The sequence below is a fragment of the Octopus sinensis genome, linkage group LG27 (assembly GCF_006345805.1).
Source record: "Octopus sinensis linkage group LG27, ASM634580v1, whole genome shotgun sequence".
NCBI classification, from domain to species: Eukaryota; Metazoa; Mollusca; class Cephalopoda; order Octopoda; family Octopodidae; genus Octopus; species Octopus sinensis.
In genome coordinates, this window is record NC_043023.1 from 14,899,504 (window position 1) to 14,913,989 (window position 14,486).

At 39.8% G+C, this 14,486-nt stretch overlaps 1 protein-coding gene across 6 annotated transcripts in view; it reads right to left on the minus strand.

Annotated features, from left to right (window-relative positions):
- The window catches only part of LOC115225096 (histone acetyltransferase KAT6B), a 155,618-nt gene that overhangs the window by 73,106 nt on the left and 68,026 nt on the right, over positions 1–14,486 (minus strand). For 5 of the 6 annotated variants that reach the window (XM_029796021.2, XM_036513985.1, XM_036513984.1 and 2 more), the window contains exons 6-7: positions 12,378–12,534; positions 6,985–9,137 (exon numbers count right to left, since the gene is read on the minus strand). In XM_029796021.2, coding sequence (XP_029651881.2) covers positions 6,985–9,137; positions 12,378–12,534 — 2,310 coding nt within the window. The remainder of the gene's footprint in view (positions 1–6,984; positions 9,138–12,377; positions 12,535–14,486) is intronic. The other variant, XM_029796023.2, reaches the window with a different exon arrangement.

Genomic DNA, 14,486 nt, shown 5'->3' on the forward strand with positions numbered 1-14,486 from the left:
TTTCCTGATTAACTTAAATTATCTCCACTTGTACATGATGAAGGGAGATAATTGAAGAACCAAGAATACTCCAAGGTTGACATGACATTCAAGAAGAGGACATGTTTATCATAAAAGGACAGCTATGGACACAGGATTCTAGCACAGTTACATGTCATGAGTACAACAATCGTACTAACACATCCAAGAGCAAACGAAGAGAAATATATATATTTATTATTTTGTGATTATATATATAATATATATATATATATATATACACCACACAGGTAGTGTGTGTGGTGTATAGACAAATACAGCTGTATTAAATACCATACAATATTATTTTCCTGATTAACTTAAATTATCTCCACTTGTACATGATGAAGGGAATAATTGAAGAATCAGAATACTCCAAGGTTGACATGACATTCAAGAAGAGGACATGTTTATCATAAAAGGACAGCTATGGACACAGATTCTAGCACAGTTACATGTCATGAGTACAACACAGTACTAACACATCCAAGAGCAAACGAAGAGAAATATATATATTTATTATTTTGTTATTATATATATATATATATATATATATATATCCACAAATGTGCATGTATATACAGGCATCTGTGTACACACATACATATAGATATGAATATATATATATATATATGTTTCTTTATTAGCCACACAGGGCTGCACACATATATAGATAGATAGATAGTATATATCTGCATAAATATATATAGATAGATAGATATACATATTTATATACTCATATATACACACATATATATAGATATATCTTAATATATTCATATATACACATTTACAAATATATAGACATACATACACGTATGTATGGATGTCTCTTTCTTTGTATGTGAGTATGTGTGTATGTATATATATATATATATCCATTTATAAACACACATCTATTCCCATACACCTAAATACATATATACACTTTCATGTATCTATACATATATAGGCATACTCCCTTACATATTCATGTGTATGTTATGTACTTATATATATTCTACTCACATATATATATATATAAATATATATAACTAATAAATCTCTGAGCAAGGTATAAACAGTGACTGCACAACATTGTGAAGTATATTTGCCACTTAAATGTGGCTAACCCCTAAGGGTGGATGCTACCTGAGTCCGTTTGAACCATACAGGTTGAATATGGGAAGGATGGCTTCCCTTTGCAAATACTGATAGGGCACAGAAAGTGTGTCAATAGCCAGTTAGAGGAGGTGTCCTCCTGGGGCTACAAGCTACAGTACCATCCACCCTTAAGGGTTACCCACATTTAAGTGGCAAATATACTTTATATATATGCATACATACACAGAGACTTATATAAATTTGTAACACATATTCGGAACATAGGATCCTTAATTAATTGAGTTTTAAATATATGCACAGAAATTTTGTTCCAACATAAATTATTTCAATTAAATCATATTACTTCTCTGAAGATACTTTGTAATATCATAAAACCAAAGCTCTTTCTTTCTACTCAAATTCCATCTTTTAAACACACAACATCCATATTCACAGACACTAATCTGCTAGAATGAGGCAAAGATGTCGCAAAAGATAAAGCAATCCAAGTTAGAGTATGCCTTTAAGTTACACTGAATGGGATGTCATCAAGATTTTTAAGTGGGTATCTACACGTATGAAGGCATGAAGAAATGAATTCAGATTGCTTGTTTAACCCTTTAGTGTTCACATTATTCTGCCAAAATTAATCCTTTTTTATCCATATTGTTTTGAACTAATCATGCATTATCTGTAGCTATGAGATTTTGATGAGGTAGCTGTTAATTTTCAAATGATCTTGTAGGGTTTTGTGAGAGACCAGATCTGGCCATGCTGAACATAAAACAGGCAGAATACTTTTGGCTGGATATGGCCGGTTTAAATGCTAAAGGGTTAAGGATTGGTTCAGTATTCTAAAACCAGTAGCTTTTCTCTATTATACATAAGCTTCAACAAACGTTTAATTGTATATGTGAGGACTAGTTTCTGGAAGTCCTAGTTTGAGAAATATTTTAAGGCATTGAATACGCGGTAAAGAAGTTCGTGTGACATAGCATGGTATTTGTAAAGGAGTGTCACAGTCATACAAGCAATGTTGGTCCTTTGCAACCCCTATAGAAATGTTATCTGTCCATGGGGGAATATTAACTTCTGACAAAGTCAGAAAATCTATCGCAAAGAATTCTGTCCGATAAAAAACAAAATGTTAAAACAATGATAATGATGACAGCCATTTGATGACAGGAAATATATTTCTATCTAGCAAGGTGTTCTGCTAATATATTGCAGTGAGATGGCAGAAATGCTAGCATGCCAGACGAAATGCTTACTGGTACTTCATCTGTCTTTATGTTCTGAGTTCAAATTCCGCCATGGTAAACTTCACCTTTTTTCCTTTCAGGGATCAATAAATTAAGTACCAGTTGCATACTGGGGTCAATCTAATCGACTAGCCCCCTCCCCAAATTTCAGGCCTTGTGCCTAGAGTAGAAAAGAATTAACATGCTAGGCAAAATGCTTAGCAGTATTTTATCCAGCTTTGTTCCAAGTTCAAATTCTGTTGAGGCTGAATTTGCCTTTCATCTTTTTGAAGTCAATAAAATAAGTACCAGTTAAGCACTGAGGTCGATATAATCAACTTACTCCATTCCATAAAATTGCTAGCCTTGTGTCAAAATTTGAAGCCAACACAATTCCAATTATTTGTACTATTCAAAATGTATATTTATGTTAGTCAAAACTGTCTTTAAATCTATTTGCAGTTAACACAATTCAATTTCATTAGGGTTAAAACTAGATATAACAGGAGCTGCATGTACCACTGATCCTGGCAAGCAATTTCCATTCACTGGACATATATTCAGGGAACACAGTTGCATTTTATTTGATTTACATTATTTTGGTTATAAACATTTTCACCAGCTTCATAAAAGTTATAGTATCTACAAAATTTGTCACCTTATATAAACATCACTATGCTTTAAAGTTTAAAGAAAATTATTGTTTTTTGTATTTACAGTAATAGCTATCAACCATTTTTTTATGTATCGACTCCTTTGATTACCATTTTCTTCTAGTAGAACCCCCCCCCCCGCCCCGCATAGCCATTCCATATTTAAAAACTAGTTTTTATTCAGAATTCCCTATTCTGTTTTTCACACATTCACTAGTGTAGGTTGAACTTCATAAAACAGAGTTAGAAAGCTAGCTGTTTCTAATTTCTTTACTGCCCAACAAGGACAGACAACGGGATTAAGTCGATTACATCAACTTCAGTGCGTAACTGGTACTTAATTTATCGACCCCAAAAGGATGAAAAGCAAAGTCGACCTCGGCAGAATTTGAACTCAGAACGTAACAGCAGACAAAATACTGCTAAGCATTTTGCCCGGTGTGCTAACGTCTCTACCAGCTCGCCACCTAGTTGTTTCTTGAAATAAATAAAACTAAAGAATCATTTGATCAGGAGGTTAGTTGGTGAGAATTGATCTCACAATATTGAGCTTAGCATCTCTTGATTTACTCTCCAGCATATTTAACCTTTTAGCATTCAGATGTATTGTATCAAGCATAATGCTTATTTATTCAAATTGACTTGAATTAATCCTGCACTATCTCTTTGCTTCTAAATTCCAGTGACGTGAGAGTATATTTTTAAAATGACATTTCACAATAGGCCTAAGAGGCTGAATTTGGTCAGTTTTAACGTAAAACATGTAGAATATTTGGACCTGATACGGCTGGTTTAAACGCTAAAGGTTTAAAAGAAAAACATTGCAAATTAATTTCTTTACACTCCCATATACGTAAATAACTAGTTAAAAATTCCCATGATATTCTATTCAGACAAACCTAAACCATACCATTTCACTAATTGTGGTGAAACCATTTGTTGTAGTGTGAGCAAAAGATAATCCAAATATTAAATACAAATTCTAGAGCCAAAAATTTTCTATTGAGTTCTGCTTCATTTCTAAATTATCCTATCCTATTTCTAATATTTTAGCAAGGAAATTTTGTCAGTGAACAGGTCGCGGTCTCAAAACGACGAAAATATTTTGGAAAATTAAATTTAATTCTTGAAGTGAATCTAATGGGGTTTTGTGTGTTTCTTAAATGGCTTATAAACACCATCCATGCTGCAATTATTTTCATTCTAGCACACGATCTCAGATCAGGTCACTTGTTATGCAAGTACATCTCTGTAATATATATATATAGCACGGAATTTTGTCAGTGAACACACTCTCCACTCACTGCTTTTATTAGGCACACTTGTCACTGTGTGATAAGAAGCTTGCTTCCCAACCACATGGGTCTGGGTTCAGTCCCACTGTGTGGCACCTTGGGCAAGTGTCTTCTACTATAGCCTCAGGCTGACCAAAACCTTGTGAGTGGATTTGGTAGACGGAAACTGAAAGAAATCTGGTGTGTGTGTGTGTGTTTGTGCCTGCATTTGTCCCCCCCCCACACACCTTCATTACTTGAAAAACGGTGTTGGTGTGTTTATATTCCTGTAACTTAGCAGCTCGCCAAAAAAGAAGCCAATAGAATAAGTACAAGGCTAAAGAAATATATCCTGGGGTCAATTTGTTCAACTAAAACCCTTCCAAACAGTGCTCCAGCATGGCTGCAGTCAAATGACCGAAACAAGTAAAAGAATGAAAGACTAAAGAATAGACATTCTGAATTAATTTCTTCATGCTCCCATACGATTGTAAGACTGTGGTTTCAATCCCTGGACTGGGCAATCCGTTGTGTTCTTGAGCAAAATACTTCACTTTGCTCCAATCCACTCAGCTGTAGAAATGATTACCACTAGTGGAGGCGTGTTGCTTAGTGGTTAGGGTGTTGGATTCACAACCATAAAATTGTGGTTTCAATTCCTGGACAGGGCAATGTTATGTTTTTGAACAAAACACTTCATTTCACATTGCCCCAGTCCACTCGGCTGTAAATAAGTAACCCCTTGATGGACTGATAACCTGTAGCCTCATGCTTAGATTGTTGCGGTGACAAATGTATGACTGAGGTTTCGATCCTTGGACTGGTTGATCTGTTGTGCTCTTGGGCAAAACCCTTCACCTCACGTTACTCCAGGCCACTCAGCTGGCAAAAATTAGTTTAGCCTGGAGAGGGACGGGCTCCACAAGGCTTTCTCACCTTAGATACGCTGCATGGCAGCAACACCCCACTGACACCAAAGGGGTTAAGGGACTTGCCAATGCTCCCACGAAGTATATATTTAATCCACATTATTCCATCAGGAACATAGGGCTGGTTTGCTGGTTTCTCTGCCATATATATTCCTCCAGACAAGACGCTGGTCCAGTGCAGGATTACTTCCTGTTTACCATCTGAGTGCACCAAAGCAATGAGAAATGAAGTGTTTTGCTCAAAAACACAACGCATCGCGCGGTCCAGGAATTGAAACGACGATCGCAAAATCATGACTCCAAAACCCCTAAACACGAAGCCATGCGCGTCCACTACATGTAAATAACTACTTAAAAATTCCAAAGACATTCCATTCGGATGAACTTTAGAGCATACGAATCAGCATGCATGGTGAAACCATTTGTAATAGTGTGCACAAAAGATAATACAGCTGTCAAATATAAATTCTAGAGCCTAAAATGTTCAATGCAGTCCTGCTTTACTTAAATATTATTCTAATTCATTTCTCTATTATGTAAGTAAATATATATATACACATATATAAACACATTCATACATGCATACATATATATTTATACATAAACACAGTCATACACGCACATATATATATATACATGCACACATATACATATAATAATGTATATTTCGATATATACATAGATTATATATATGTGTGTGTGTGTGTGTGTACATATGTGTGTATATATATATATATATATAATATATATATATATATATATATATATATATATATGTGAGTGTATATATATATTATATATATATATATGCGTTTATATATATGTATATGTGTGTGTGTGTATATATACATAGATAGATATAGATATGTATATATACATAGATATAGATATGTGTGTGTATATATATATATATATATATATATATATATATATATATATACAGACACACATACATACATACAGGTATGTATGTATACATACATAGATATGTATGTATGTATACATAGATATCGATGTGTATGTATACATAGATATAGATATGTATATATACATAGATATAGATATATGTGTATACATAGATACAGATATGTATATATACATATAGATATGTATATTTGTATACATAAAAATAGATATGTATATATACATAAAAATAGATATGTATATATATATATAGATAGATATGTATATATATATATATATAGATATGTATATATATATATATATATATAGATAGATAGATATATATATATATAGATAGATATGTATATATATATATAGATAGATATATATATATATATATATATTATATATATATATATATATGCGTTTATATATATGTATATGTGTGTGTGTATATATATATATATATATATATATATATATATAAGATATATATATATATAATATATATATATATAAAGATATGTATATGTGTGTGTGTGTATATATATATATATACACACACACACACACACACACATATATATACAGATATTTATATATAGAATAATATATATATATATATATATATTTATATATACATAAATATGTAGAGATATTTATGTGTGCATATATATATATATATAATTATAGATATATATGAGTGTGTGTATGTATATATATATATATATATCTGTATATGTATATAAATATTTGTGTGTGTGTATATATTTGTCTGCGTGTGTGTGTGTATATATATATATAGATAGATAGATAGATAGATAGATATGACTCAAAGAACACATCGAGAGAGAAAAGACGCTAATTTTCTTCATTCTCTTACCAGAAGAGCGTGACCGTCCACGCCCTCTCCCTGTCACTGCAGTGGTGTCAGTCGAGTGGAGTGTGTCTCTGACTTCGCGGTGACGCTTGTCGGCTGAGGGAGAAATGTTGGCGGTGGTGGTGGTGGTAGTGGTGGCAGTGGCGACGGTGGTGGTAGCGGTGGTGGTAGAAGTAGTAGTAGAAGTGGTAGTGGTGATGGTGGCAGTAGAAGTAGTAGTAGTAGTAGTAATAGTAGTAGTAGCAGCAGCAGCAGCGGCAGTAGTAGTAGACGTGGTGGCAGCTGCTGCAACCAGACTTCCAGGGACTGCCATAGTTGTTGATGTTGATGATGATGATGGTGGAGGTGGTGGTGGTGGTGTTGTGGTGGTTGTTGATGCTGCTGTTGTTGTTGTAGTTGTAGTTGTTGTTGCTGTTGTCAGTGCTGCTGCTGCAAGATCAGACTTGGAGGTAGAGGAGGAGGAGGAGGAGGAGTTGCGGTCCCGCCCTCTACCCCGACCCCTTCTGGACGGCGTCGGCGGCGGCGGTGGTGGTGGCGGGGGTTGTGATGGTGGTGGAGTTGGTGAAGACAATGATGGTGGAGTATGAGCTGGAGGTGGTGGTGGTGGTGGTGGTGTTGGTTGTTGTTGTTGGTGGTGGTGGTGTTGCTGCGATGGCGTCCGCGTCACCGGACTGTCCCGTGCTGTGGCGGCCGTCGTCAACGCCGCGTCTCGGCTGCCCGCCCGAGTCGCCGTGGCGGCACACGTCGACGAGTGAGCCGCACGGCGAGACGTGGTCACACCAGTAGTTGCCGTTGCTGTGGTTGTTGTTGTTGTTGCTGCTGCCGCCGCCGCAGTGGTAGTGGCGGCGGCGGTGGTAGTAGACGACGGCGGTTTTACTGACGGAGACACGTGAGTCCTTTGCCGGTGAGTACCAGACTGCACTGACGACGAATGTGAACGAGAGGGAGGGGCAGGCTGGGGAGGAGGAGGTGGAGGAGGGGGCGGTGGTTGCGGCGGCGGTGCAGTCAACGGCGATGCAGCAGGCACCGGGGCCGGCGCCACGGCAGCAGCCGACAGGACACCGGAAGCGGGGCCCGACGCCGCTGCCCCTGCAGGGGTGCACGCATCGTTGTTGTTGTTGTTGTTGTTGTTGCCGGTGTTGTTGTTGTTGTTGTTGTTGTTGTTCCTCGCCCTGCGCATCCTGCGCGGCGGCGTGTACACGGGTATGTTACGCTTGCGGGACTCACCCTGGGCGGTGAACAGGTGCGAGAGGCCGTCGAAGAGCCCCTTTAGCTGCCCGCTACCCGGCGGCCCCCCTGCTTTCTTCCGGCCCTTGCTCGCCTGCAGCATGCGAGACTTGCGCAGGATCTTGCTGGCAGCCTGCTGCGAATTACTCTGACACTGCGAGTTTTGCTGCACAGCCGAAAGAGATTTGTTCTGTATCTTTACACACGATGATGAAGAAGAAGGAGAAGACGAAGAAGAAGAAGAAACGGAAGAGACGGAAGGAGCTGAAGAAGAAGAGGTGGTGGTGGTGGTGTTGGTGGTTGTGGTGGTGTTGGTGGTTGTGGCATTGTCGGGGATGAGAGCAAGAGCTGGCAAAACCGGGGTCATTGATAGGGAGGAGGAAGAAGAAGAAGAGACGGAGGGGTTTGTGTTACATGTGTTCAACGACACGCGAGATTTACGTTTGTTTGAAGGGGTAAAGAAGCGGGAGAGGCCATCAAACAGCCCCTTTGGCTTGCTGCTGTTCAGCGATGACGACGAAGGCGGCGGCGGCACAGTCGGGTCCGCCTGGTCCCGGCCAGCGTTCTCCAACTCGTCGCTCTCCGACGATGAACAGTGTTCACCATTTTGCTGAAGAGGGGGTACTTTACCAGGATGTGTTGGATGGTGGTGGTGGTCATGGTTGGAGAGCTGGCCCTTGTCGCTCACAGATGCACCGCTGCAACTGTTCAACGTAGACGACCTTCTGCTCTTCGTACTTCTCTGGGCCTTTAGTCGAGCACCTGCAGTCCCCCTTCGTGTGACCGGTGGTGTTGATGCTGTTGTTGTTGTTGTTGATGTTGTGGTTGTTGTTGCTGCTGCTGCTGTCGTTGCGGCAGGTACTGTCTGCTGCTGCTGCTGCTGCTGTTGCTGCTGCTGTTGTGTGGTTAACCGTGGACAAGTGTACTGCCTGAAGAAGGGCAAGAGATAACATTAATTACAATGAGCAACAAAACAGTAAGCTAATTACAACAGCACAGAATCATACAAAAAGGGCCAAGTACACATCACACAGCTTCTGCACACACACACACACACACAAAGCCCTCCATAAGGAGCACACACACCTCCCACCCATTGTACACACCACAGGAAACTACCCTTGTGCAAGTGTCTTCTACTATAGCCTCGGGCGAACCAAAGTGGATTTGGTAGATGGAAACTGAAAGAAACCCGTCCTATATATGTATATATCATAATCATTTAACGTCCGTTTTCTGCGCTAGCACGCGTTGGACGGTTTGACTGAGGTCTGGGAAGCCAGGAGGCTGCACCAGGCTCCAGTCTGATCTGGTAGTGTTTCTACAGCTGGATGCCCTTCCTAACGCCAACCACTCCGCGAGTGTTGTGGGTGCTTTTAACATGCCACCGGCACAGGTGCCAGGGGAGTCTGGCAGCGGCCACGATCGGTTGGGGCTTTTAACGTGCCACCGGCACGGAAGCCAGTCAAGGCGGCGCTGAAATCGGCCACGTTCGGATGGTGCTTTTTATTTATTGCCCACAAGGGGCTAATCACAGAGGGGACAAACAAGGACAGACAAAGGGATTAAGTCGATTATATACTGACCCCAGTACATAACTGGTACTTTATTTATCGACCCCGAAAGGATGAAAGGCAAAGTCGACCTCGGCGGAATTTGAACTCAGAACGTAACGACAGACGAAATACCGCTAAGCATTTCGCCCGGCGCGCTAACGTGTCTGCCAGCTCGCCACCTATATATGTATATATATATATGTGTGTGTGTGTGTGTGTGAATATGTGTATGAATGTGTGTGTGTGTGTTTATCCCCTCAACATCGCTTGACAACCAATGCTGGTGTGTTTATGTCCCCGTAACTTAGCGGTTCGGCAAAGAACAGGAATACAAAGAATAAGTCCTGGGTTCGATTTGCTTGACTAAAATGTGGTGCTCCAGCATGGCCACAGTCAAATGACTGAAACAAGTAAAAGAGTAAGCCCCTGTACAAACCACACACAGCTTCCATGTACAGAGCATGCACAGTCCCTGTACATACCACCACAAAACCCTTACCCTTATACACAGCCCCTATATATCATATCGAAACACTACCCTTATACATAGCACAAACAGCCCCTATACATATATATATCAAAACACTACCCTTATACACAGCACACACACACACACACACAGTGCCCTGCCCCACCCCACTGCACATTCCATATACACATCACACCACTTCCTCATGTATCATATACGGCCCCTCCATACACGTGCTACACACAGACACCTCCATGTATACACCACACCACTGACCCCTGCTCTATGCATCACACATATCCGCACACCCCAATATGCACCGCACATGGATCGTGTACCCAATATGCACCATACACACAGCCCCCCCCCCCATGTACACATCACACAGGCCTCATAAAAAACCCTTACACACACCAAAGAAAACCTCCATATACACCATACACTGCCGCTATATACACGCAACCCCTAAATGCCCCACACATCAGTTTCTGTGTACAACACAAACAGCGTTCATGTACATGGCATGCACAGTCCCGTACATGCCACCACAAAGCCTTTACCCTAATACACAGCACGTACAGCCCTTATATACATCAAAACACTATATATGCAGTACACACAGCCCCTGTATGCATCAAAACAGTACCCTTACACAGTCTCTCTCTTTTTCTCTCTCTCTCTATGTATGTATGTGTGTGTATATATATATATATATATATATAATTATTATTAAAATTATAATTTAGGGTATCTGAGAGATACTGCCACGCTGGAAATAGCAGCCAAAACCTGACTCTAAAACCACATTAAATGTTCATACAGCACCAAGAGAGAAGACAAAAAGATAAAATAAACTAGCAAAAAATTACTGTGGTTTTAGAGTCATGTTTTGGCTGCTATTTCGAGCGTGGCAGTATCTCTTAGATACCTTAAATTATAATCTTAATAATAATTATTACCTTCAAAGGTTTTTATTCCCATGCTGGCCACTTGATAAGATCGATATTTAAATTAACGATCTTATCCTTATTTATATGTGTATGTGTATATATATATATATATATATAATAACAATGGGTAAAAAGTAATTAATTAAGAAGTAATCAATTTCACCAAGTAGAATTCAGCATGAAAAAGGGACCATTTTATGGTAAACTTAAGTAATACTTAATAATTAGGGTTCAGCAAAGATTTGCTTTACCACATACCAAAGGTTAGAAACAGCAGCCAAAACCTTAGCTATTTCTTCTACTTTAAAAAGGGACTCCCAGAGAAACCAAAATGGATGGTCTTCAAGTATTTTGGTTTCTCTGGGAGTCCCTTTTTAAAGTAGAAGAAATAGCTAAGGTTTTGGCTGCTATTTCTAAACTTTGGTATGTGGTAAAGCAAATCTTTGCTGAACCCTAATTATTAAGTATTACTTAACCCTTATACACAGCCCCTATAAACACTAAAATACTACCCTTACACACAGCCTCTATATACATCAAAACACTACCCTTAAACACAGCCCCTCATCATCATTGTTTAACGTCTGTTTTCCATGGTGGCATGGGTTGGACGGTTTGATTGAGGTCTGAAGAGCCAGCGGCTGCACCAGACTCATGGAATGGAAGCACTCCGTCGGTTACAACGATGAGGGTTCTGGTTGATCCGAATCAACGGAACAGCCTGCTCGTGAAATTAACGTGTCAGTGGCTGAGCACTCCACAGACACGTGCACCCTTAACGTAGTTCTCGGGGATATTCAGCGTGACACAGAGAGTGACAAGGCCGGCCCCTTGAAATACAGGTACAACAGAAACAGGAAGCAAGAGTGAGAGAAAGTTGTGGTGAAAGAGTACAGCAGGGATCACCACCATCCCCTGCCGGAGCCTCGTGGAGCTTTAGGTATTTTCGCTCAATAAACACACACAACGCCCGGTCTGGCAATCGAAACCGCGATCCTACAACCGCGAGTCCGATGCCCTAACCACTGGGCCATTGCGCCTCCACACCAGGCTCATATATATATATATATCGAAATACTACACTTGTATGCAGCACACACAGACGCTATATATCAAAATACTACCCTTGTACACGGCATACTTAGCCCCTAAATACTTCATAACAAACCTTTATATACAGTACTCATAACTTACCTCAATGAACTGTTCTTTGTAGTGGGTCGTAGGTTGACTCTATCAATGCCATTCCTGACTGGTTTTGGACTGTTCCTCGTTACCTTTGCCACCACATCACTCTCCCTTCTCCCCCGCTTAATAATCCGAGGATCACAGATTTTACAAATCCACGCACCTAAAAAAACAGAGAAAGACATTCGAGCATTTACTTTATGAAGAAACGAAAGGTGGCTGTGCAGTCATACAGCTGTCTAGAAACAGCAGTCAAATCTCTCAATCAACACCCTTTTGCTAAATACTTCTCTTGAAATGCATTGCTTTCGTTTCAATTTCTGGATATAATGAAGAATTTTACTAAATTAATTGAAACAACTTAGCCATTATTAACCTGGTGTTTGGAACATTAATTAACCTGAAATTTTGATGGAAGTTTTTAATTTAGCTCACTTTCCAAAAGGTAAGTTTGAGCATACGTTGGTGCCAAAAGAACTAAAGAGAAAAGAGCCAGAATAATAAAACTTGAATGGTGTTAAAGTAATCCCTACTAAGAGAAAAAAATGCCCAAGAAACCTGAGACTCCCTTCGGTTACGACACAGACCATGGGATTGCACCTAGAAAGTTACCCTCCTAGGCACAAGTCTGTGCAAGGTTGTTTATGGAATGCCAGCAGTCACCCATGCATACCGGCCACCCCTCTTCACACCACCAGTGTTATCCAAGGGAAAGGCAAAGGGGCCGATACAGCTTGGCACCTGTGATGTCGCGACTCATTTCTACAGCTGAGTGAACTGGAGCAATGTGAAATAAAGTGTCTTGCTCAAGAAGTGTCTTGCCCAAGAAACCAATCTGAGCAAAATATTGAAGAATTTAGTAAAATAATTTTGTCATTAAGCTGATGTTTGTAACATTAATTAACCTGAAATTTTGATGGAAAGTTCTAAATTTAGATCACTCTAACCCTTTTGTTGAAGTTTTATTTCATAAAATAGTTGTCATTATTAAGCTGGTGTTTTGGAACTTAATGAAAAACCTTCCAACAAAATTTCATGTTAAGATCACTTTAATACTTTTAATACCATATTTCTATTGAAGTATATCGCTTTCCTTTCAATTAATTTTAAAAATGAAGAAAGCCAGTGTTTGGAACATAAACTAGCACAAAATTCTGATGGAGGGTTTTCATTTATATCACTTTGGTTTTAATTTAAATCATAGGCGCAGGAGTGGCTGTGTGGTAAGTAGCTTGCTTACCAACCACATGGTTCCAGGTGCAGTCCCACTGCGTGGCACCTTGGGCAAGTGTCTTCTACTACAGCCTCGGGCCGACCAAAGCCTTGTGAGTGGATTTGGTAGACGGAAACTGAAAGAAGCCTGTCGTATATATGTATGTGTTTGTGTGTCTGTGTTTGTCCCCCTAGCATTGCTTGACAACCGATGCTGGTGTGTTTACGTCGCCGTCACTTAGCGGTTCGGCAAAAGAGACCGATAGAATAAGTACTGGGCTTACAAAGAATAAGCCCTGGGGTCGATTTGCTCGACTAAAGGCGGTGCTCCAGCATGGCCGCAGTCAAATGACTGAAACAAGTAAAAGAGTATTTGTATTATAGAAATGGGGGCAATGCCAGGTGTATTAGCATCAAAAGGGTTAAACATAGAGGACACATTGGATATTGTAATCTTTATAAAATATTTTTAATTGTCGGGCCTAGAAGAATGGTCTGCACCTAGAGCCTTCTTAGGTCCTCCAGTACCTGATGTTGACCCTTTTAAAGTGCCACTGATATTAGTAAAAGCAGTAAATAATATTTATGGTTTCAAATTTTGGCACAGGACAATCTGTTTTTGAGAGAAGGTGGAAGGTGATTACAACACCTATTTCTTTACTACCCACAAGGGGCTAAACACAGAGAGGACAAACAAGGACAGACAAACGGATTAAGTCGATTACATCGACCCCAGTGCGTAACTGGCACTTATTTAATCGACCCCGGAAGGATGAAAGGCAAAGTCGACCTCGGCGGAATTTGAACTCGGAACGTAATGGCAGACGAAAAACCGCTAAGCACTTCGCCCGGTGTGCTAACGTTTCAGCCAGCTCACCGCCTTGATTACCACACCATTTAACA